This window comes from Heterocephalus glaber, unplaced genomic scaffold (assembly GCF_053883595.1).
Source record: "Heterocephalus glaber isolate CG9 unplaced genomic scaffold, H.glaber_assembly_v1.0 deba00001460, whole genome shotgun sequence".
NCBI classification, from domain to species: domain Eukaryota; kingdom Metazoa; phylum Chordata; class Mammalia; order Rodentia; family Bathyergidae; genus Heterocephalus; species Heterocephalus glaber.
This window is the reverse complement of record NW_028258307.1, coordinates 8,645,848-8,668,122: the sequence shown is the minus strand read 5'-3', so window position 1 is coordinate 8,668,122 and position 22,275 is coordinate 8,645,848. Positions and strand designations below refer to the sequence as shown.

At 48.2% G+C, this 22,275-nt stretch overlaps 1 protein-coding gene and 1 pseudogene across 4 annotated transcripts in view; one reads left to right on the top strand and one right to left on the bottom strand.

Moving 5' to 3' along the window:
• The first annotated feature begins 340 nt into the window (after positions 1-340).
• On the top strand, positions 341-3,486 carry LOC101700768 (protein kinase C iota type pseudogene; annotated as a pseudogene).
• Positions 3,487-20,807: 17,321 nt separating this feature from the next.
• Positions 20,808-22,275, bottom strand: part of Gfra2 (GDNF family receptor alpha 2) — a 93,202-nt gene continuing 91,734 nt past the window's right edge. For all 4 annotated transcript variants that reach the window (XM_087216871.1, XM_087216872.1, XM_004848261.4 and 1 more), the window contains one exon: positions 20,808-22,133. In XM_087216871.1, the coding sequence (XP_087072997.1) occupies positions 22,011-22,133 (123 nt within the window). In that variant the 3' untranslated portion in view covers positions 20,808-22,010. The remainder of the gene's footprint in view (positions 22,134-22,275) is intronic.

The window sequence follows — 22,275 nt, the reverse complement described above, 5'->3', positions numbered from 1 at the left end:
AGACTAAGTCCGAAGGCCTCGACATCACCCAGAACTTCGGAAGCAGGAGAGGCTGCAGTCTTATATCAGCGGCTGCAGGGAGGCAGCTGTGCACTTCCTGTGTTCACACCCTTCTACAGCGCCGAAGGCTGTTTTCATGACACCATTTACCCTAAGAATGTGAATTGTTATTTTGCACGTAAGTGTCCACCTTGTGTAATTATAAAATCTCTGTGAGGAGGTCGGAGATGGCCCTGAGAGTCTCAAACTTCTAATCTAAGGCTAACTGACCTTGTGGTGATCAGCCTCATTCTTTTCAAATAAAGAAATAAATAAATAGGCACTGATTTATTTAGTATGAAGAAAAAGATGGGCCATAGGATTTTCACATCACAGGGGGAACTCCGGTTGTGGAACCCCAAGACATGACCTCACTTCCTTGGCAACATCTTCACACAGAACTTGGAACCCTTCTAATGGGCGTCACAATATAGTACCGACCATCTCCCAAGCTCACTTGGCCAGAGATGGTCAACAGCGAACATGCTGAGCTGCTTCTCCACTTCTCGAGGCCGCAGCCTCAGGACCCCAGGCAGAGAAAGTATCTGTGAAAGATTGGGAAGATGGCTGACTCCATCCAGAGGCCACAGGCCACACTGCAGCAGCCACATCACTGTCACAGACACCCCAGGGACGGTCTCCAGGGGAGTGATGACCAGTGACCTATCAAAATCAAGGTACCTCTGTGAAGTCTCCCTAAGCCCAAATACCAAAGGCACAGAAACTGGAAAGAGCCCAAGGGAACTATCACCAGGCCAAGAAACACCCCGTAGCTCTGGGCAGGTCTCCCCAGACCTGGGCACAAAAAACCTAGAGAGTCAAAGTCCAGTAGGGGAGACAAGTCACAGCCAGCAGCCCCCGAGAGACACTGAGAAGCCCGGTGTACATCCACCCAGGCCTGCCTGCCACTATCAGAAACAACTTCACAGACAGCCTTGCAGAGTTCAGGCCAGTGTGGTCCCTGCAGGAAGTCAGGCCGCACTCATTCTCTGAGCTCTTCCTGCCCGTTTTCCTGGGCAGCCAACCCGTCTATGGTCCCTTCTTCCTAGGCATCTCCATGACCTACACCTCTACCCGAACAGCCCTGATTTTGGGAAGAGACATCTTGACAACATCTTTTGAGAATTCCATCTCCCTTGCGGGCCTTTGTGATAAAGATCAAGATATGCGGTGTTTGGACAATAAACAGCTTTTCACCACAGACTGGGTAGATGAGGAAGGAGACTCATACACTGTGTCACCTCAGGTGGAGTTAGAAGAGCCCTTTAGGCTTTCTGGACTGAAAAACTCATGTTCTCAAAATGAACTCTTAGTTCATGTACCGCCTTGTATACCAGAACATCCTAAAGTGCCTTGTCCCGGAGAAGAGAAATCCATCCACCACAGAGCTGCAGGCCGCTGGAGAAAAGTGTATTGTGCTAATGGCCACACTTTTCAAGCCAAATACTTCAGCAGGCATGCTCACTGTGCTGTCTGCACAGACCGTGTGGGGGGACTTGGCCGCCAGGTATATAAGTGCACCAAATGTAAACTCTCAGTTCACAAGAAGTGCCACACATTTGTCACAGTTGAATGTGGGCAGCATTCTTTACCATCAGACGCCCTGATGCCAGTTGATCCATCATCCTTGGCTTCAGACCCTGCACAGACAGAGACCCCACAGAAACTTGCAACTCATGAGGCTTTAGAACAAGTTGTTGGTGAAGAGAATGAGGCAGGGAACAACAGGGAAAGTGGCAAATCTTCACCTAGTTTAGGTCTTCAGGACTTTGATTTGCTTCATGTGATAGGCAGAGGGAGTTATGGGAAAGTACTGTTAGCCCAGCTGAAAAAATCATGTCGTGTGTATGCAATGAAAGCAATGAAAAAAGAGCTTGTCAACACTGATCAAGTACAGACAGAAAAGCACGTTTTACAGCAGCCCACTAATCATCCTTTTCTTGTAGGACTACATTCTTGCTTCCAGACAGAAAGCAGGCTGTTCTTTGTTCTAGACTATGTAAGTGGTGGAGATCTGATGTTTCATCCGCAACAACAAAGAATCCCTCCTGAAGAACATGCCAGGTTTTACTCTGCAGAAGTCAGTTTAGCCTTCAACTATCTTCATCAGCGAGGGATACTGTATAGAAATTTGAAAATGGACAATATTCTACTGGACTCAGAAGGGCACATTAGACTCACTGACTATTGCATATGTAAGGAAGGCTTACAGCCTGGAGATGTGACCAGCACTTTCTGTGGCACTCCTAATTACCTGGCTCCAGAAATTGTAAGGGGGAAGATTATGGTTTCAGTGTGGACTGGTGGACTCTCGGAGTACTGATGTATGAGATGTTGATTGGAGAGTCTCCTTTTCAACTTGATGAGAGCTCTGATAACCCTGACCAAAACTCAAACAATAATCTCTATCAAGTCATTTTGGAAAGAGAAATTCGCATACCTCAGTGTCTGTCTGTAGAAGCTGCAAGTGTCCTGAAGAGTTTTCTGAGCAGGGACCCAAAGGAACGATTGGGTTGCCATCCTCAGAGGGGCTTTGCTGATGTTCAGGAGCATCCATTCTTTCAAAATGTCGACTGGGACATGATGGAGCAAAAGCAAGTAGTGCCTCCCTTCAAACCAAATATGTCTGAGGGATTCGGGTTGGACAACTTTGATTCTGTTTACTGAGGAGCCTGTCCAGCTCACCCCAGATGATAATGACATCGTAAGCAAAATGGAAGGATACAAGTTTGCAGGTTTGGAGTATATCAATAGTCTTTCAATGTATGAAGAAGAGTGGGTCTGATCCTCATTTGTCAACTATGCATTCTGCTTATTACTATTTAATGCTTGGAAAAACTGGTTACCAGCCTGGATTCAATGAACCATTTCATAACTGTCTAGAAGCTAATTTTAATTTATTTTTTGTAGTTATATTTAGATTAATACTTGATCCTTACAGTCTATAATAGGGAATATTGAATGTTTTTGTTGATAAATGAAAACATTCCATTTGTTGAGTGGAGACAGAAAGTATAATACTTTTTCTAGTTACGTACTATACAAGAAAATAATTTGTCTTTTAAGTAGAATGTCTTACCTATGCTTGTTGATCTCAAACCGTATTACCTATACCTTTTGGACCCCAGTTTATGTAGTCTTCAGGGAATCCAAAAAATTATAACACTTTTAAATTAATCTGCAGAAAACACATATATATTATAGTTCTATCTCCTTAGTTAAGTTTTTTTATTTAGTAGGATAACACATGAAATACATAGTAGAATTCATTTCAGAGGCAAAGTTCTTCAAAATATTTTTATCGAAATTACTGGTCAGTAATTTATTATTTAAAGAGTTACCAGATCTATAGCATTCCTGTGCTAGTCCTATTTTTATGCAAAGGACTTGAAAAGTAACCATCATTTTCTAAATAGGTTATAATGATACAATCTGAACAAAATTTAATTTTAGGTACACTAGTTTTAAATTTAGAATGATTTAAAATTTGTACGCATTTAATTACCTTTTTATCTTTTTTGAGGTACCCCATTTCATTAGAATTGTAACTTTTCCAAAGCTTTTAGTTTTATTACCTTTTCTTCAATTTTCAAGTTTGAAAGTAATAAAAACATAAAGGAAAATGTTTATAGACATCTGCTTATTCATTTGTGAGACATATATATTTCTCTTAATGTCTGGAAATTGTTTTAAAGCAAAAAGCATTATCCACAGCATAAAATTATAGAGAATTGCAACATATAAGAAATATGTTTAAGGTATTTTTATTTTTTATTTTTTATTTTTTTTTTGGTACCAGGGATCGAACTCAGGACCTTGCGCTTGCAAGGCAGGCGCCGGAACCTCTGAGCTAAATCCCCGGCCCTTTTGTTTTTAATTTAAAGTATAGATTTTTAAGTAGTAAGATTGACTTGCATATTTCATGCAGAACTGCACTACAAATATGTTTTTAACTATATTCTTTTTTTTCGCCATCTTTAAGTGTCACGCTAGTTCTTTTCATATTATATAGTAGGTCTTTCAAAACATTCACTGGGAATAAGGCAGTTTACAGACAGAATAATTGGCATTTTGGTGTTCTCGGAAATAATTTATTTTGCATAAGCCTGTGGTCAGATCATTTTATGCATATGAAGCCTGGATTAATTTCAAACATCTTGTTCAGTGCCAGGACATTTACTTTATAAATCTGTTTTGTTTTGATTTTTGTCATGTAGAATACTGCCTTGGTCATCATAATGTAATGTGTATTTGTGTACCTTCTTTTTCATGTTAAAAATCTTTAAATAAAGCATTTAATAAACATCAAAAAAAATAAAATAAAATCAAGTGGTCTTGGACAAGGTATTAAACCTTTTGCAGCCTCAGTTTCCATGCTTGTGTCATGGAAAGGAGAATAACACATCCTCAGAGAACTGTTAATGAGATTAAATAAGATAATGCATGTTAAATGCCCAGTATCTGCTGCCTAAAAAGCACTCAATTAATAGTAGCTACTATCATTGCCACTAATGAGATTTTAGTTAATGGAGTTTCAAGCTTAAGCTTTACATTTCTCAAAAGGATCTGAGATTGGGCTCAAGTGACAGGGGTACTTTGTATAAGGATCACTCTTTCTGGCATACTGTGTCCCTTTCCAATAAATCATCCCTTCTCCAGTGGTGGCCAGAGCCAGATCACTCGTAGTTTCCAAGTTGTCCTTATAAGGAGCTGCCCATGTAAACTGAGACTCCTGAGCACACACATGACAAGGGTCCTGCGGTCTGAGTGAGCACCCAGCAGCACATGGGGCCCCTCGGGGCAGAGGCACAATCTCAGCACCATGCACTTCCCAGAGCATTCATCAGAAAGGGTTGCTGAACAGCAAACCCAAACTTCACAGAAGTTCCCAGCAGAAAACCGCTGACAGGGGCCTGGTTATGTAACTGAGGCAGCAAATAATTAGCACAAACACTCCCCAGCAGAAGTGGGAGAGGCAGCCCTGAAGGCCTGGGCTGTTCTCTTGCAGGAAACCACAGCAGAGCTGTGTGCATTTGCCCAGTTGCAGGAAAGGAGTTTGCTCCCTAGACCAGACTACATTTCAAATCTTCAGCAAACAGCCTGCCAACTCAAAGGAAAAGAAAGCGTGCCAGGCTCAGGGTCTTCCCAGACAGACTACCAAGTTCTTCCAGGCTCCCTGCGAAGGTGTAGGGAAAGGGCCAGTGTGTGAGGGGTTTCTCTCAGTGTGCGAGGCAAGTCTCCCACACCCTGCAAGGGAAAGCCTAGGCTGTAGGCCCCACCTTGCAAGGGACTTTTAAGAGGCATTTTGCCTTAGGATTCCCAGTGTCAGCACATAATAGGCTCTGGATGAAAAGTTCTGATAACTGGGTGTGATGGCGCACACCTGTACTCCCAGCACTTGGGAGGCTGAGGCAGGAGGATTGCCCCAAGTCCGAGGCCAGCCTGGGCTACATAGTGAGTTCAAGGCCAGCCTGAACTGCATAGTGAAACTCTCTCTCAAAAACATAAAAATTGAGGTTCCAAGTAAATAAGTATCATGAGCCAAGTATCTCTGGCTCCTGGCCAACAAAGATTTCCAGAGGACAAAGCTGGGGAAGTCAGTTCTCAGGGTGGCAGGAGAATAGCAGGTAGATCACACATACTTTCCCGCTGCCACTGTGTGCCCACCTGTCTCCTTCACTCTGGAGCATCTCGAAAGCCTCCTTTGTCACTCGACCCTGGGGCTGAGACTCAGTCTATCCAGGCAGAGAGAGATGCTGTTCTTCTAGCCCAGGGCAGACAGCCAGCTCTCAGCAGTGTGGAGCAAGTTACTGCCTGGATTATAAATCCGCCAGGGCTTCATAAAGATTGGCTGAATAAATAGGCTACGCTTTAAAGGCCCTTGAATGTGGGTTTGATTTTATATGGCGATTCACATTTGGAAAGTCCTAAATGCCATCTGTGCATGTGTCCAGTGCCCTCTCCGGGGTGTGTACAGGATTCAGCTTCCGAGCCTTTCCTCTCCATGCACAGCCTCCCCTCCTCTGCCATGTCACTAACACTGTCTTTGCAGTACTGCCTGTTGAAGCCTTTGCCTTTGAACCCAGCCCCAGAGACACATCAGAGCCTTCAGCACTAGCCCTCGTCTCCCCCTGATGCCCTCAGACCACGGCAGCCGAGGGTGAAGGTGGCCTCCATAGAAAGCCAGGTGCTCTCAGTGTCCACGCCACAACTGGTTGGATTCTGGCACTCTCTCTGGAACAAAGATGAGACAGAGATGGTGTCAATTGCTCCACACAATCCCTCGCATCATTCTTGTCTGGCACAGGCCAGAGAGCAATGACCTGGGGCCCCAGGCTGCAGCTCCTCTCCCAGCTGTGCCGCTGACCAGCTGTGTGAGCTCTTTCCTGTCACTTAACCTCTCTGGCCCTTGAGCTTCTCACAGAGAATTCAATGGAAAGAGCTGTTTGGGAGACACCACTTTGGAAGCACAGACAGAACTCCATACCTGCACATTGGAACTACAGGTGATTGCTGCAGTTGGCTCAGCCAGTGCTGGGGTTGTAGCTGCCTCCCTGAAGGCACCTGAAGCTCCTGCTCCTGCTAGGATAGTGAATATCCTGAGGTGGGCTCTGTGTGCCACCTAAATGTCTCTGCTGATGGTGAAGGCAGCAACACAGGGGAGGGAAGGCATTCCTGTCCCTATGAAATAGGGAGTCAGCTGCCCACAGCCCCACCTACATTGTGTGCTGAGTCCAAGAGCCAGACTGTGTGAGCAAGACTTTCTAGTGGTGGCCAGAAGTTTATCCAGGGATCTAGACACTAGTATACCCAGTCCCGACCCAGGCAGCCAAGGTGAGATAAGAAGGGCGCAAAACACCTGACCTCAAGGGGGCTTACGTTCTCGAGCCAACACCCCCAGGACACACAGCACTACTGTGCCAGGGAGCCACTTCCTGGGGGCCTCATACTCTGCTCCCCATTTCACCTTCTCATGTGACCTTCTTGTGCTCTTGTGTGACCTTCTGCTGTTCGAGGGAGCCGCCACTAGCTCCTTTCACAAGCAGGCCCACTGAAGGTCAGAAAGCTGAAGGATTTGCCCAGGTCCCCAGCTGTTTGGAGACAGAGCAGGATGAAGGTGGGTGCTTCCTGTTTACTCCAGAGTCTACATCCTTGAGCCCCAGGGCATCGCTGATGGGGGTTTGCAAAGAAAGTTTCGTGGAGGAGAGGTGAAATTATTTACTTCATTTACTTACCCCAGCCCCACGCAATTCCCAAGTGCTTTCAAGTTGTATTTATGATAAAAAGATAGGCAGTCATTGTAAAAGCTCAAAACCCACAGACTAGTAAGGGAAGAAGAAAGGAGACATGGCACCTGGCCTAAAGCGCTCTGTTTAACCATTTGTTCTTCTATTCATCTCATGATTCAACAAGCATTTCTTGAGCATATTGTAAGTTTCAGACACCAGGTGTTCTGGGTGTGCTGGGTGGAAGGACACCTCCCTGGCCTCAAGGGACTTAGAGTTGTATGTGCGTGTTCACGCATCTGTATATCTGTGCATGTGAACACGGAGTTAATAGAAAGGAAATGAGCCAATCAGCCTGACAGTGTCTCATGGAGACCAGCATAGATCCTCCCCAAGCACTGAAATGGGCCCTTCTCCACACTTGGGGAAATTTCGGTTACCTGGAAAGATGTGTGAAAAGAAGTTGGGTGGTAGAAAGATTTTGGGAATTATAGTTGTGGGGGACAAAATTTGACTGAGTCTTCTGGTATCAAAACACAAAGGGGAATCTGATCTTTCCTACAGTGGTCTAACACCAAAGATGATCTTTTCCCATACTAAGGTCTGCCACCATACATAGCCACACTTAAGGGACACTGTCTGTAATGAACGATGCCCTGCAGAATGGGCTTTGAGACCCTGTAAGCCTTCAAGAAGAGACTGGGACTTACAGCAACCTCCAATGGAGAAGAGTAGATGCACCATTTAGAGACAGAATCAAATTAACACAGTCCCCTTCACAGCTTTCCAGCTGTCCAAGTTGGCTCAGCAACTGAATGAGAAGAATGTAGGTGTGAGCAGTGGGGAGTAAACAAGGAAAAAGGAAATCAGAAGGAAATCTTTTGGTTAAGAGCCTACAGTTCAGTGTGATCCAAAACTACAGTGAATGTTTACAAAATTTTTTTTAGATTATTACAGTAAAAGATATGCTACCATTAATCCCCCTCAAAAAACACACTCATCACTCTCTCCACTTTCTGAAGCAGGTCTGGAAGTCCTCTTTCATGAGTGTCTTTAGTTGTACAGTTGCAGCTACCTCCATGTCCTGAATTGATTCGAAATGTTTATCTTTTATGGTCATTTTTTACTTTGAGGAAGAACCAGTTGTATGGTACAAGATCTGGCAAATAAGATGAACAAGGAAACACTGTTTCTGAGCCCACCTTTCCATTGGCAGGCACTCAGCAGCAGCATTCACCATCTTTTTTATTGTATCTCCTAAAGACATTCACGAAACAGGTCTTCTAGAACTGCACCAGAAAGTGGCAAGAATGATAGGATAAGTGTGTTTGAAGCAATGGGGAACATTTTGAGGATGGTTAATGTCAATGTGCTTTTTACTGTAATAATTTTTTTTATTTAAACACTCACCATATATGTTGATTACACCTCATATGTACCAGATCCTGCACTGGGCTCTTCATGCACATTAGCTCATTCATTGCCCTGACTCCTCAAAGTTAATGTCGCTCAACTCCCTTTAGGAATGACAAATTGAGATTTAAAGCTAGAACTTACTAAAAGACCTGAAAATTGAGCTGGTCCATGATGAGACATCACATCTTCATGAGTTGGCCACCGACAGCCCTTACCAACTTCAGGCATTCTAGGTTGTCTGCCCAACCGCCTGGTCCAAACTACCCCTTTGACAGAAGAGGAAACTGATGCAGTCAGAAGCGACCTGGTCCAGCACAGAGACCATACACTTGCTTTCCTGACTGAGGCAAACACCTCCTCCCTCTTCCTTGTCCCCAAGGGTCCAGTAGCAGAGCCCAACCATGCTAGAGGAGCAGCAGCTCCTGGGCCCTCTACGAGTGGCTACTTCACACTAGAGAGGAGCTTGTCAGGACCCCCAGCCCTTTGCCTGTCCCTACCTCAAGGACATGGTCACTTCAGTATGGCACCTAGGGCCCCCAAATGGTTCAGGTACATCCTGAACCCCATCTGAAGCAGGTAGTGTCCAAAATCCCATCCGTGCTTTATGAGCAACATCTTCTATGCACAGAGAGACGAAGATGGAAGAGGCCAGTCCCTCTCCCAGTGCCTCTGTAGAAGCTCCAATTCCTGTCCACCTGCCCTTTGATTTTCTCAGTCCATGTCCAAGTAATTAAGGGCATTTTTTTCAAGCCCCAGTGAGAGTCTTTTGCAAAATTCTCCACTATCTGCAAATCATCAGAGACAGAATGCCGCCAGGGGCCACTGAGGGAGATGGCCCCAGGCCAGCAGGCTCTCTACTAGAACCTGATGTAGGAAGGCAAGCAGGCAGCATGTGCAATGCGGGCTCCCCCAACCCTCTGCCAGGCCCAGTAATGGCCCCATCAGGTTCTTCAGACCACAAGCAGCCAGGTCAACACAGGCCAGACTCTATGGTATGGTCATTTCCTAGCCCTCTTCCCTTTGATCTGTTAGTCAGTCAGTTTCCCCAAAAGGAATGCAAGGTTTGGTTCAGAAATTATAAAGGGGTAACCAATTCCACCCTTTATGCATTGCCAACAAGAAGCCACGGATACACATATAGTCTGTGCAAATGTTATACACACATACTCTATCTGTGTCCCCTCACTGCAGGATGGGATCATAGGACACAGAAAAAAACCTGGGGTCCCCTCACCCCAGCTGAGCTGTTAAACCCAGGAGGTAGCATCTTTTGCAAGGCCTCTCAACTGCCCGTTCCTCAGGTGGGACAACACAGTGTCACATGTACACTGAGCTTTTTTTTTCTTTTGGTACCGGGGATCAAACTCGGGACCTTGCGCTTGCGAGGCAGGCAGCGGCACCACTGAGCTAAATCCCCAGCCCAACTGAGCATTTTTATATACACAAGTCTTGGTAAATTTAGAAAACTAAGATCCAGGGTTTGCTGTTCCTGCTTCCTCCTTTCTTTGTCTTTAAAGAAGCAGAGGAGCTGAAATTCCCATCAGCCAGCCTGTGTTTTCCCCTTTGCCTCTGACCTCTGACCTTTAGCCCAGGATGGATGCCCCTACTTCCCATCAGGATAGGTTGAGAAAGATCATTATCTTAAGGTGGCTGCTCACCCAAGTAGACTTTTTATGAAGATATGTTTGTTCACCCAGCACATCGGAATCTTTCAATCTAATTGCCTTCCTGAGGGGGTGTCTATTTCCTTCCCATTTCAAGAGGCAGCTCTTGATCTCAGTTATACTGGCCTAGTGATTTCTAACAAGCTTCTATCCCTCTGCTGATGGCCTGTCTCAATCACATACCTGAACAACCAAGACTTGATGTTCCCCTTCTATTATCATTAGCTCCATCTTAGTAAATAAAACCCACCTGCCCTTACTTTCCCTGTCTCCCAGGCTCCAATTAATCCTTCCCAACCCAGGCATGGTGCTGGGTAGATTTTCCCTGGCTACTTTCTCCATCTATGGCAACTGGCTGTGGTGCAGGGCAAGTCCATTGTCCAGTGCAAATTCAGAAAGAGGCTGGTGGATGTGGTATTTTGGAGCTGGGCATCTTTTTTTTTGAGTAGGAGAGTGAGACTGGGAAAAGCCAGGTAAGCAGTTATGCAGAAGGAAAGCTGGGGATGACTGTGAGCTCCGTGGTAAGGGGGCTGCCTGCCGGCAAGTGAACTAGGCTGAGCTTGCTTGCTTCAACAGAGGTCTGAGACTGCAGCCGAGACTCTGCACACCCTGGGGTCTCATAACACACCTTCATTCAGATCCTACAGGTCTAAATTGATGGCACTCCACTGGTTGAACCGAAAGTTCCCTTTATTCTGTGCTAGGAAAATGAATCACCCACCTGTGACCTCAGGGTACACATGTAACTACCCAAGAGAAGAAACCATTTCCAGGGTGGGAGAACCTGGATCAGACTAGGAAACAGAGTCCAGGTTTCTAATTCAGCCCTGCTGTCGATGACACACCCTGTGGCCTGGGGTGAGGTAAAGGCTATGGACTTACTTCAACCATCGGAAAGAGGTAGCTAGGGCCAGCACTGTCCTGGCTTCCACTTTTTAATGCTACTTCAGAATCCCTCTGCTCCTCTCTCACCCCATTTGCCCTCAGCAGTCTATCGAAACACACTAACACTCCGTGTCTGCTTTTTCTCAGTCCATCAACAAATAGGCACTGTTCTAGAAGCTAAAGATAGAGCTGGGAAGAAAAAAAAAATGATGACCCTCCTACTTTTGGAGTTTACATTCTAGTGAGAGGAGGTATATCCTAAACAAATACACACATGCATGATGTGATCGAATACATAGTGAATGTTTAAATTTTTTAAATACATTACATTTAAAGATACATTGCCATTAGCCCCCCTCAAAACCCTCCCCCCACTTTGAATATACTAGGCCATCGTTCTTGCCACTTTCTGATGCAGTTTTGAAGTCCTTTTTCATGAGTGTTGTTAGGAAGTATGATCAAAAATATGGTGAATGCACTGCCCAGTGCCATCCAACAGAAAGGCAGACTCATCGAAATATTACAGTGTGTCCTTGTCCATCTTATTCACCAAATCTGTAACCACGCAACTTCTAACTCTTCCCCAAAGTCAAAATGATCATAAAAGGTAAATGCTTAGAATCAATTCAGAACATCGAGGCAGCCATGACAGTACAACTGAAGACACAAAAGAGGACTTCCACAACTGCTTCAGAAAGTGGCAAAAATGATAGGATAAAAGTGTTTGAGGGAGAGTATTGTGAGGAGGATTAATGACAATGTGTCTTTTACTATAATAAATTTTTTTAAATTTCGAGTATTCACCGTATGTTTCAATCACTGTGTGTGTGTGTGTGTGTGTGTGTGTGTCACACAGAAAAGTCATTTGCTGCATGATGTGATGATGTTTTGGTCAACAACAGACTGCCTGCCAATACAACAGCAGAGATCCTATGAGGCTATAATGGAGCTGATAAAGTTCTATCGCCTAGCGATGTCACAGCTTTCATAACACCCGTATGGTGACACATTGCTCTTCTGTAGTGGTAAAAACAAAGACACTGCAGGACCAGTCATATGAAAGTATAGCACACACAATGATGTAGAGTACATAATACTTGGTATAAATCACTATGTTATTGGTTAATACATTTACTATACTTTCTATCACTGTTTTAGGGTGTACTCCTTCTACCTGTAAACAAGTTTCTATAGTACAGCATGCTGTGTTCTGTCAGCAACTGCGTCATGCAGCTTGTGTTTACTGTTTCTTGAGGGCATGAGGTTGAGTGAGCAACCTGGACCCTGTAGGTTTGGGTAAATGCTGTGACATCCTCACAAGGAAGAAATCCATGTCGTTCTCAGGACAGATCCCTGTCATTAAGCTGTGTGGGAGTGGACACAAACATATATGTATACATGTTCTGGTGGAAGACAGCAAGTGCTTTGGAAAAGTGTTAGAACAGGAAGTCCCACGATAGGAGGCGAGAAGGAAGTTCTAGACAGGGAAAGTCTCTTCAGTTAGCTGAACTGAAGGCAGGGAGGGAGCCAGCTGCGATGAGAAGGTGCAGGTATATGGCATAGCCCCTGCAAAGATTTGAAGGTGAGTGACAGCGAGGTGCACAGAGACCGGCAAGGAGGCCGCCATGGCTGGTGGAGAGTGAGCGGGGAGTGGGCAGCTGGAGAGGGGGTCAGAGAGGTCATCAGGACCAGCTCACAGAGGGTCTCACAGGCCATTAAAAAGGCTGGATCCACTTCAAAGAGATTATGCTTCATTTCTTTGTTTAAGCAAAATTTTGTAATTCAGCTGGTTTTATTCATTTATACAAGCCTCCTTTCAAACTCCCAATTAATTCAAGTGAGGAGAGTTTTGCCCCAAACTGATGGAGAGGTATAGAAAGTGCACAGTGAAATTTGAAGAGGCCAATTACTGGGAAAAACAGCAATCACTGGGAAAACCTCATGAGTGGCATGACTGCCCGATGTAGCGGTGCATTCCCCATGGGTTTCTGTTCCCTGCTGCCTTCCCCGTGGAGGAGAGAAGCTGGACTGAATAACGGGCAGAAGGTGAGAGGGGCTATCGAGATGAAACCGGGGGGCAGCTTACTCAGGAACTGTAGCAGATGATGCCCCAGTTCCAACCCAAAGTAGAGACTCGGAGGAAAAAGCCTTTCCCAGGGCCTGCACAATGAAGGTACCAGAAGGTGGAGGAAAGAAGCCAACCATATGGAGAAGGCTCTGGAAGAGAAAGGATGAAGGAGGAGACTCCAGGAAGAAAATGACTAGATTCCAAGTCTGTGCAGAGCTGAATTTCTAACACCAACTAAGGGTGCTGATCTGCATGCACGCCATACACCCAGGTCTAAGCCCCATCCTGCGTGCCTAAGCCTTTTGTAGCCCTAGCTTGACACAGGGGAGGAAGGGAGTGGTGCCGGGGGCAGTAGCCCCAAGGGACAGAAGTCAGAGCTCTTGTGGAAAAGCTGTAAGAACTCTAAAGGAGCCTCCTGGGAAAGACGCCAGTGTCCATTCTAAAGTCATGGACACCTGAATCCACAGAGATGTCCAGAACCTGAGCTGGGCTGAGCCTTCCCCAGGATGTTGGGCCTGCTCACTGAGTGGTGTCTGGTGCAAGATACAGATTCAACGAGGCAGGTCCTTCCCAGTCCTGCCAACCCACGTCCAAAGCCAGCAGAGCCAGCTCAGCCCGACCTCCCATCTGCAGCACAGTCCACCACAAACCTTCCTCAAACTGCCTGGGGCTACTCTAGTCCTGCAAGGCTGCCAGGACTGCACAGTGCGATTGCAGGAAGGTAAGTTTGAGGGGCTGGAATGAAGGGCTATCACTGTCATGGATCGCAATAGCCATGGACGACATCTCATTAGCAATAAGGTCAATTCTTCTTCAGGTGGAAGAGGTTAATTCGGCAGCCACCCAGGCAGTCAGGGTAGAAATGCTATAAATACACTTCCCAGAAGGAAGCATTGTAGGACAGGTCCTTCCTGTCACCACGGCCTCATACTCAGCCAGCTTGCTCACAAAACAGAAATTAAGAGTAATTTCGGGTTGCTGGGCTCCTAAAAAAGCCCTTTCATCTTCCACAGAAGACAAAAGTGAAGGGGGTACTGAGCCAGTAGGTGTCATCCCATGAGGGTTTGTTTGGCCAACCAGGCTGGACTCTGGTTTTCAAAAGAACTAGAGTGAAAGCAGAGACCTTTCTCTTAAATTGCCAACCTCCTATATGTTGGCCAGCAGGGAAGGAGATGGGAGGGGGCAGCCACTGTGTGGGTCTAGGAAAAAGCAAGGAACCGTTATTCCTGGAAGCCTCTCCCTCTGGCTGAGGAGCTTCCACACCCGGAGTATAGGCCCCCACAAGGTTGAACAAACTCCCTCCTGCAGAGGTGTTTAAGGGGGAATTAGTCACTTTCTTCCTGGGTGGGCCTCATGCAGGAGTCTCCTCCATGATCTCTGGCTGCTGGATGGTCTCCAGGTCTAGGTATGACTCAAATGTGCCCTCCCCTAGGAAGGAGGCCAGGCTAGGGGCTAGGGACCATTGCTCCACGCGGTCCCAAGCCTGGCTTCCCTAGAAATGCCATTGTGAAGAAGAAACAGGACGGAGTGAGGTGTCCCCCCATGGCTGGCCCTACTACCCAAAGTGAGCACCATGCCAACCTTCCAGAGCCCTGCACAAGACTTGTGGTGAAAATTTGCAGCAACAAGCAGGGTGGCAGTATTCGCTGAAAGAGAGGTGCATTTTGTCTCCTTCCAAGTCATCTTGCACTGGGCTGTTGAGCTCAGAATCCACCAGCAGCAGAGCCCCACAGGATCCTACATCGGGAGGATCCTGGAGAGTAGGTGCTCTGCACTCTCACTTTGCAGATAATGAAAGGGGAATCGAAAAGGGGAAGTGGCCCGCCGACAGGCATGTGGGGTTCTCAGGGCCCTGCTGGCAAATCCAGACTTACCTGCCCACCTGACTCTTCTCCCCACCAGCCCGGAATGACAGCCCTGCTTGCCTGTGCCACAGGTCCTCCACTCAAACGCAGAAGCCTTTGGGCAAATTAGGGAATGGTGTCCAGCCCTGAGCTGGTGCGCAGATGGGTGAGTTTAATGCGGCTGGATTTCAGCCCCATGCACACTGCTGGTCCCATGTCCCCATGCAGAGCACAACCTTGAAGTGGCACACACACAGCCCCAAGCTGTGGCCCAGAGGCCACCTGGTTTCTATCCTTGCACCCCTGGCCCAGCGTAGGACCCTTTACCCAGCTTTCTCTACCACCAGCTCACCCATGAGCTCACATCCGCTGGCAGACCTGCCTTTCCTCCTCCTCTACGCCAAGGCTGACTTCAGCCCCACCAGGGACCAATCACCCCTTGCTCCATCATTCTGTGCCCCAACTGCCTGCGATTAACAGCTCAGACTCAGACAGCATCTAGAACATCTAGGACTGTGGACCAGACTGGGCCTGGACCTGTTTCTATAAATAACGTTTTATTGGCACACAACCGGGCCCAGTTGTTGATATATTTCCTGTGACAGACTTTGAGCTGTAGTGGTAGTTGATAGTTGCAACTGATATGCCACAGGCCACCTCACCCATAGTGTCTCCTGTCTGGCCCTTCACAGAGAAAGTTTGCTGACTCCTGATCTAGAGCAACCTTTCTGAGGCTCAGAAAGGTTCACTCTTAACTAATGGTGCTAGCAGATTGCAGAGCCAGGGTTTGAACCTGGGTCCCCTGCCTCTTTACTTGATTCCTCCAGGAAAGAAAATGATTCTGACATGTCATCACACCCTCACCTCATTCCCAGGTGTTTTCTATAAGAAGCAGCACATGGATGAGACAGCTCTGACCAGAAAACATTAGGTGACTTTGGGAGCCCAGGGCCCTCCCTGCAGGGACCTCCTCAGAGTCACGGTAGCAAATCCTGCTCTGCTCTTGCTTGGCCCCAGCAGGGACCACACACCAGCCTCCTTCCCATAGGCACTAACAGTCCCCTCAGCTCAACTCCAGGACAAATCGACACTTCTTGTTCTCAGCTTTGAGCTGGTGCGGTTGCTCCAGCTGCACACCCTCTGCCTTCATGCATGGAGAGGGAGGCAGTCAATCAATGGGACTTAAGAGAGTGTAACGTTTGGATATCCTGTAGCTTGGGGCCTGAAGACAGTCACACTCACTGGTTTGCCCCCAGAGATTCTAAAGCTTTTTAGGACACAGAAAGGAGAAACAAGAGAGGATCCAAGGCTAAAGCCCAGAGGAAGAGATTGGTCAGTGGGGCAGGTACTGAGGGCTCATGGGGGCCTGGGCAGTGAATCCACTGGGTGAGGGAGCACTTGGCTGAGAGCCTGCTGTATGCCAGGCACTGGCAAGATACCCCATGTCATCACAATAGCATGCCTGTGAGACTGGATGACATCATTTTACAGATGAGAAAACTGAAGCTCAGATTTGATATAATTTCCCCATTGGTCAGTAGCAGCCCTGGAATTTAAATCAAGTCTTCTTAATCCCTGAGTTTAGCCTCTCTCCTCTTAACCATGGGGCAGGAACGTCAAAATCAAGCAAGCAAGAGGATCCCAGCTGGTCAGGCTCTTTCCTGGAGAGGCTGTCTCCTAACAAAGCCATTTTCCAACAATATCTTCATCAATCCTAGAAAAACTGAATAGCACTGAAGTGGCATGCCCACTTCTATCCTCCTCTGCCCCACCAGAAAGGCCTTGAGCTGGGGCCCATGTCATCAAGGAGCCCCTTCCTTCCTCTCCTCCCTTCCTCCAAGTCCACACCACCTTTGATTTCATGGAGTCATTTATAAAACTCCCTCCCCATTACCTTATAGGCTCCCAAAGGCACAGCCAGCTCTGCATCTGTTGATGCTCTGCTACCTTTGACCCTAAAGCGCCAGGTGCTGAGGGTGCTGGAGAGGAAGGGGAGACACCACAGTAACCCCAGGTCAGCTGAAACTGCCCGGAACACAGGCAGGGCACATGTAGTGTTCAGTTCTGGGTGCCAGTGCAAGCTGCCCTTTGAGCCAGCTGCCCGGGTTTGAATCTGAGCTCTGCTACTTCCCCTCTGTACCATCTCAGACAAGGCAGGAACTCCTCTGGGCAAATTTAGTCTGCTTGGTAGAATGGGGGTAGGGCCTCAACCTCTCTGGTCCCAGGAGGAATTCAATGAATTAACATTTGCAGTTTCAGAACATCGGGCTTCTGATGAGGGCTGTGAGTTAAATCATGAGTTAAATTTCAAGGTATGCATATTTTCAGGTATCGACATTCTAATTTGTTTTTATTTTCACTTATGCTATTAAAGTCCTTCCAAAATATTTGATCCCATTTTTCTCCCAGGGAGGATACAGCAGAAATGCCCACTTCATGCTAAAAGCGGGACATGGCAAATAAAGGACTGGTGAGTCGACACCCCGCTCAGCCTTGACTTTGTAAACATCATCTTTGCAGAGATTTCAGAGCCTTTCTATGTGTGCCATTTGTTTTCATGTAGAAGGTTCGAGGAAGTAGTACGGCTGGGGTTTTAAAAATGCATCTGGGCTTTTAAATTCCAAGCAGTCAACCAGCAGCCTGGGCGTGCTTCTGCTGTCCAGAGTGTTAGTGGAGGGATTGCAGGGGCAATGGATGCACTGGGCAGGAAAACCAGGCAGACTTCTTAGTGTCTACCTCAGAGTCAACCTCTGTCCATCTTGGGGTTTCTTTTTCTCTTCTAGAGCCTGTTTAGCATTGTGAAGGACTTTAGTTGTCATCTAAGTCCATAGGCAAGACAAACTAGGTCGAACCTGGTGACAAGATTTCCTGTGACCAGAAGCCTTTTTACTACTTAGACTCCAAAGAATGTCACCCACCCTGTTTACCAGTTTTTGTTCCAAATGACTTTCGCTTTTCCTAAAAAAAATTTCATCCATTTTGAAGAGTTAAATGTCTACACCCATGGAGACTCAGAAGTATGGGCAATGGGCTATGAGTACGTGGCCTTGTATTAATGAAATACGGGACTAGTCCACTTGGCAGGGGTTGTCTGATGTAAACTCACTTCACAGATTAGAAAATCCTGGCAAAGGATTCTTCCAACCAGCAGGCAACACTGCAGCTTTGGGCCTCTCTGAGTTTAGGAGTCTGTGTCTTACACAAGGATTTGGCAGTCCATAGCTAGAAGCCAGGGAGGTACACACACAGAGACACACAAACACAAGATCCTTTGGCATGAAGTGAAGCCACCACAGGTAGACCAGCAGACCCTGGGAGGAAGAACCGACAGGCCCAGCATTGGGCAGCCTGCAGCAGTGAGCATCCCAGTGAGCCACTGAGCCATGGTGGGAGGCTGGGAAAGGTGAGGGGTGGCCATTCTGGCAGGCCAAGAACTGGTTGGCATCGGGAGGGTCTGCTGGGGACAGCAGGGCTCACCACAGGCCTGAGCTTCCCAGGCAGAACTTGTTTCCTGGAAGGGCCAGAAAGAGCAGGATTGGACCCAGGGTCCTAGAAACTGTTGCCACCCATGTTACACAGGCAAGGCTCGGGATACCAGGAACTCAGAGGACACCCCTGTGACTGGTCTCAAAACAATGCAGAGGCCTGGCTGTGAGGACAACCATCAGGTCTGTGTGGAATGAGTGTCCCTGCTCACTTGAATCCAGAACCCTGAGCCCTGCAGTGGATCTCCTTAGTCCCCACTGCAGGACTCACCTGAGCCATTGTCCTGGGCCAGTGGCCTTCACTGCACTGCGAGGAACGATACAGAGGCCAGAGCCAGGTGTACAGAGAGTGCCTGGGTTCTTGGCTAGGGATAAATACCCATGCTGGAAACTTCCCTACAGGGCAGAAGCATTCCCGCGGTTTCAGACCTCCCCAGTCCTTGAACCAAGCGCAGAGGTGAGACAGTCTTGCAGACAGATGCCAGTGGCAAAGGACGCTAACTCTACATGCTCTGCCCACTCTGAGGTGAGCACACAGGGCCCTCCACTGCCTGGGGCTTCACTTTCCCCAAAATAACTCCAGAATCTCTGATGGCCAATCTGCTCCTGATCCCTTTCCTGTTTATTCGCCCTCATCTGTTCCCCCAACCCTAATCTCAACACCTAGGCCCAAATATCTTCATGTCCTCCAGTCATCCACATCACTAAATCAACATTAAGATAATGACCCTTTTACTCTGTCCCGCTCTTTACACATGTTGAAGGGAACACAGAACAGGAATCATCCCAACCAAAGGAACGAATACTTACCGGTAAAATCTCAGCCAAGTGCTACATGAATCAGGAGACATTTGAAGACGGAGTAAAACTGCCCTGCATCCATTCCTCCTTCATAGTGACACCTTGGTTCCTTCTGAGATATTTTCACACACCCCCCACCCCACCCTAGAGCTTACTTCCTATTAGAAATACCAATCAGGACATATGCTCATCCTCCCAAGAACGGATGGAGGAGGCACAAGGGCCACTTCAGCCAGCTGGTGACCATTTGTCACGGAGGCAGCAGCACGTGGATGGACAGGGGATCCTGCCCTGCAGACCTGCAGGCATTTTCCGATCCCAGTCAGCCCCCGGTCCTCCTTCCGACGCTGTGAGCCACCTCCCCGCACAGCCTTGCAGTGAATTACTGTCTGAGCCATTTGCAAGCAGCATAGATTCCCAGGTGACATCAGCTCACCACTGTCCACTGCAAGGCCAGCAATGGCAGGACAGAGAGCTGGCTGGCTCACTGTCCTACCTCCAGGCAGAGCCTGGGCACCACACAGCAGTGTCCTGTTGTGAACAGATGCCACTGACACATGTGCAACCAGAAACAAGAGGCATCGGAGTGGACCCAGGACCAGGAGGCTGGAAAATGTCATCCCATCACTCAACGGTGACAGAATGGATCACGTGTGGCCCTAAAGGCATGGGCCCGTCCACCCTTCCCCTCCTGCTGCCTGCTGTGGACACATGCACAGCTGATACAGGTGCTCACATACACACACAGGTGTGCACTTTCCACCAGCAGGCATTCTGCGGTGCTCTCTGGGGAGAAGCCCCTGGGAGATCACGGCCGACACAAAGAGGGAAGGAAGGGGTGGAAGGGAACCCTGACCGCAAAATGCTCAGTCATCTTCCTCCTCCGGGGGGACCCAAGAGGCCAGGTGCCTGTCTTCACACTCACATCCCTCAAACAGACCACAAGTCCCAGGAGGGACGTAACTGGACAGAAAATGGACAGGGCCACTCAGGCTGCCTGGAGACCAAATCATACCGGAAGCGTGGTGGCGCCAGGCTGTCTCTTCCTCCCCAACCACCTCTCACTGCTGTTTTCCAGTCCAGGAATAACAGGCTCCAATACTGACGAGGAAGGGGAGGCAGGTGTGAATAGGCAAAGGGACCTCCAACTCGCTACGGCCGAGACCGCCAGGCCTGCCGGGTGTAAAGCCATCTCCACTGGGAGGGAGTTCCATCCATCCACACAGAGACGCTTGGACGAGGCACAAGCGTGCACACACACGCATACACACACATGCGCACACACTTCCCCAAGTGCTGCGGGAGCCCCAGGTAAGCCCCCAACAGGTGGGATTGGGCCCACTGGGCCAAAGGCACAGGGCAGTGAAGCACAAGGCGGCTTGCTTCCTAGTACGTTTATTGGAGCCTTGGTTAAGTGAATTCGGATCAGGAGTCCCCGGCCACAGCCCCATCAGCCCACCTGGAGTGGGGCTCCAGGAGTCCATTTCCATTTTTTTTTTCCATTATAGACAACATTATTAAAAAAAATAAACTTTACAATAATACATTTTCGCTCATCTGTGGGGTATTATTTCCATAGTTTCGTTTCTTAGAAAAAGGAAAGAAAAGGGAGACCACAGGATATATGTATACGGGCGTGGATATACACCTATGTTGCGAAAGGAGCCTCGTTATGTACAGACAGTTGACGTGTGTCTCGGAAATGAGGAAAGAGAACGGGGAACAAGGAGAGGGGAGAGGAGAAAAGGAGTGAGCTCCAGAGACCAGACGGTGCTGTGACACTCACCCTGCCTCGGTCTCTTCTGCCTCCTCTGTGGTGCCTCTCCCAAGGGGAGCCCCACCAAATGGACCCAAGGAAGCCAAGAAAGCCAGTAAAGCATCCTATCTCTGACTGCAAAATTCCTGCCATCGAGGAGGAAGGTGGACCCTAGAGCTTGTCTCCCAGGCCCTCCTGGAGCTGGCCCTAGACGCCCTCCACACTAGCGTCAAGGGGACCCAGCACAGCCCCAGCCAGCCACCAGAGGGCAGAGAAGGAGGCCAAGCCATCTCCATCTTTGAAGGTAAGAGGAGGGCCCGACCAGGTCCCCTGGACCCCATGGCCAGCCCTGCTTCCCCACTGACCAGTGCCCACTTCCAGACCCTGGAAGGTCCCCAGAGTGGGCAGCTGGAGAGAACAGCTGCAGTTGTCCTGTCCCCAGCCTGCATGAGGCACAGCACAGTTCCTTCCACGGCAGGGGTCTCGCCTTGGTCTTTTGCTTCAGAAGGGTCCAGAGATAAAAACGCCAGAGACAGGAAAGAGCCCACGCCCTCCTCAGCATGAGGGACCCCTTGCCAAGGGACCGCTGGGCTGGCTCTCACGCTGCCCACCTGCTTGTCTGTTTGGTTTAGAAAATCTTCTCCAGAGCAGAAACCTGGGAGGAGACAGGTTCAGAGACGAGGTGGGAAAAAAAATTTTTTTTGCAAGGTAGGTGTGTGTGTGTGTGTGCGCGCGCGCGTGTGTGTCTGGGTGTCTGGGTGTCTTTCCATTTTCTCAGGCGGGAGTTCTGTAGCTTGTAGAAATCTCAAGACACAGTCCCCAGCGCCTACAATGCCAGTTTCAGCATCAGGAGGGGGAGCACGGTGAAGGCAGCCGTCGGTCGAGCTCTGCTGAGGCCTGAGTTAAGTTTGATCACCTTTTTGCTCCCTGGGATGATATTTGTCGTGAGCTGAGTCCACAGCAGAAGTAGAACACAGAGAGAGAACAACACCACCAGCAACGATGACAACAACAACAACAAAACATCAGCAAGGCTGGAATCAGGAACAACCCCACCTACAGCCCCACCTCTAGGGCCATGTAGAGGACCC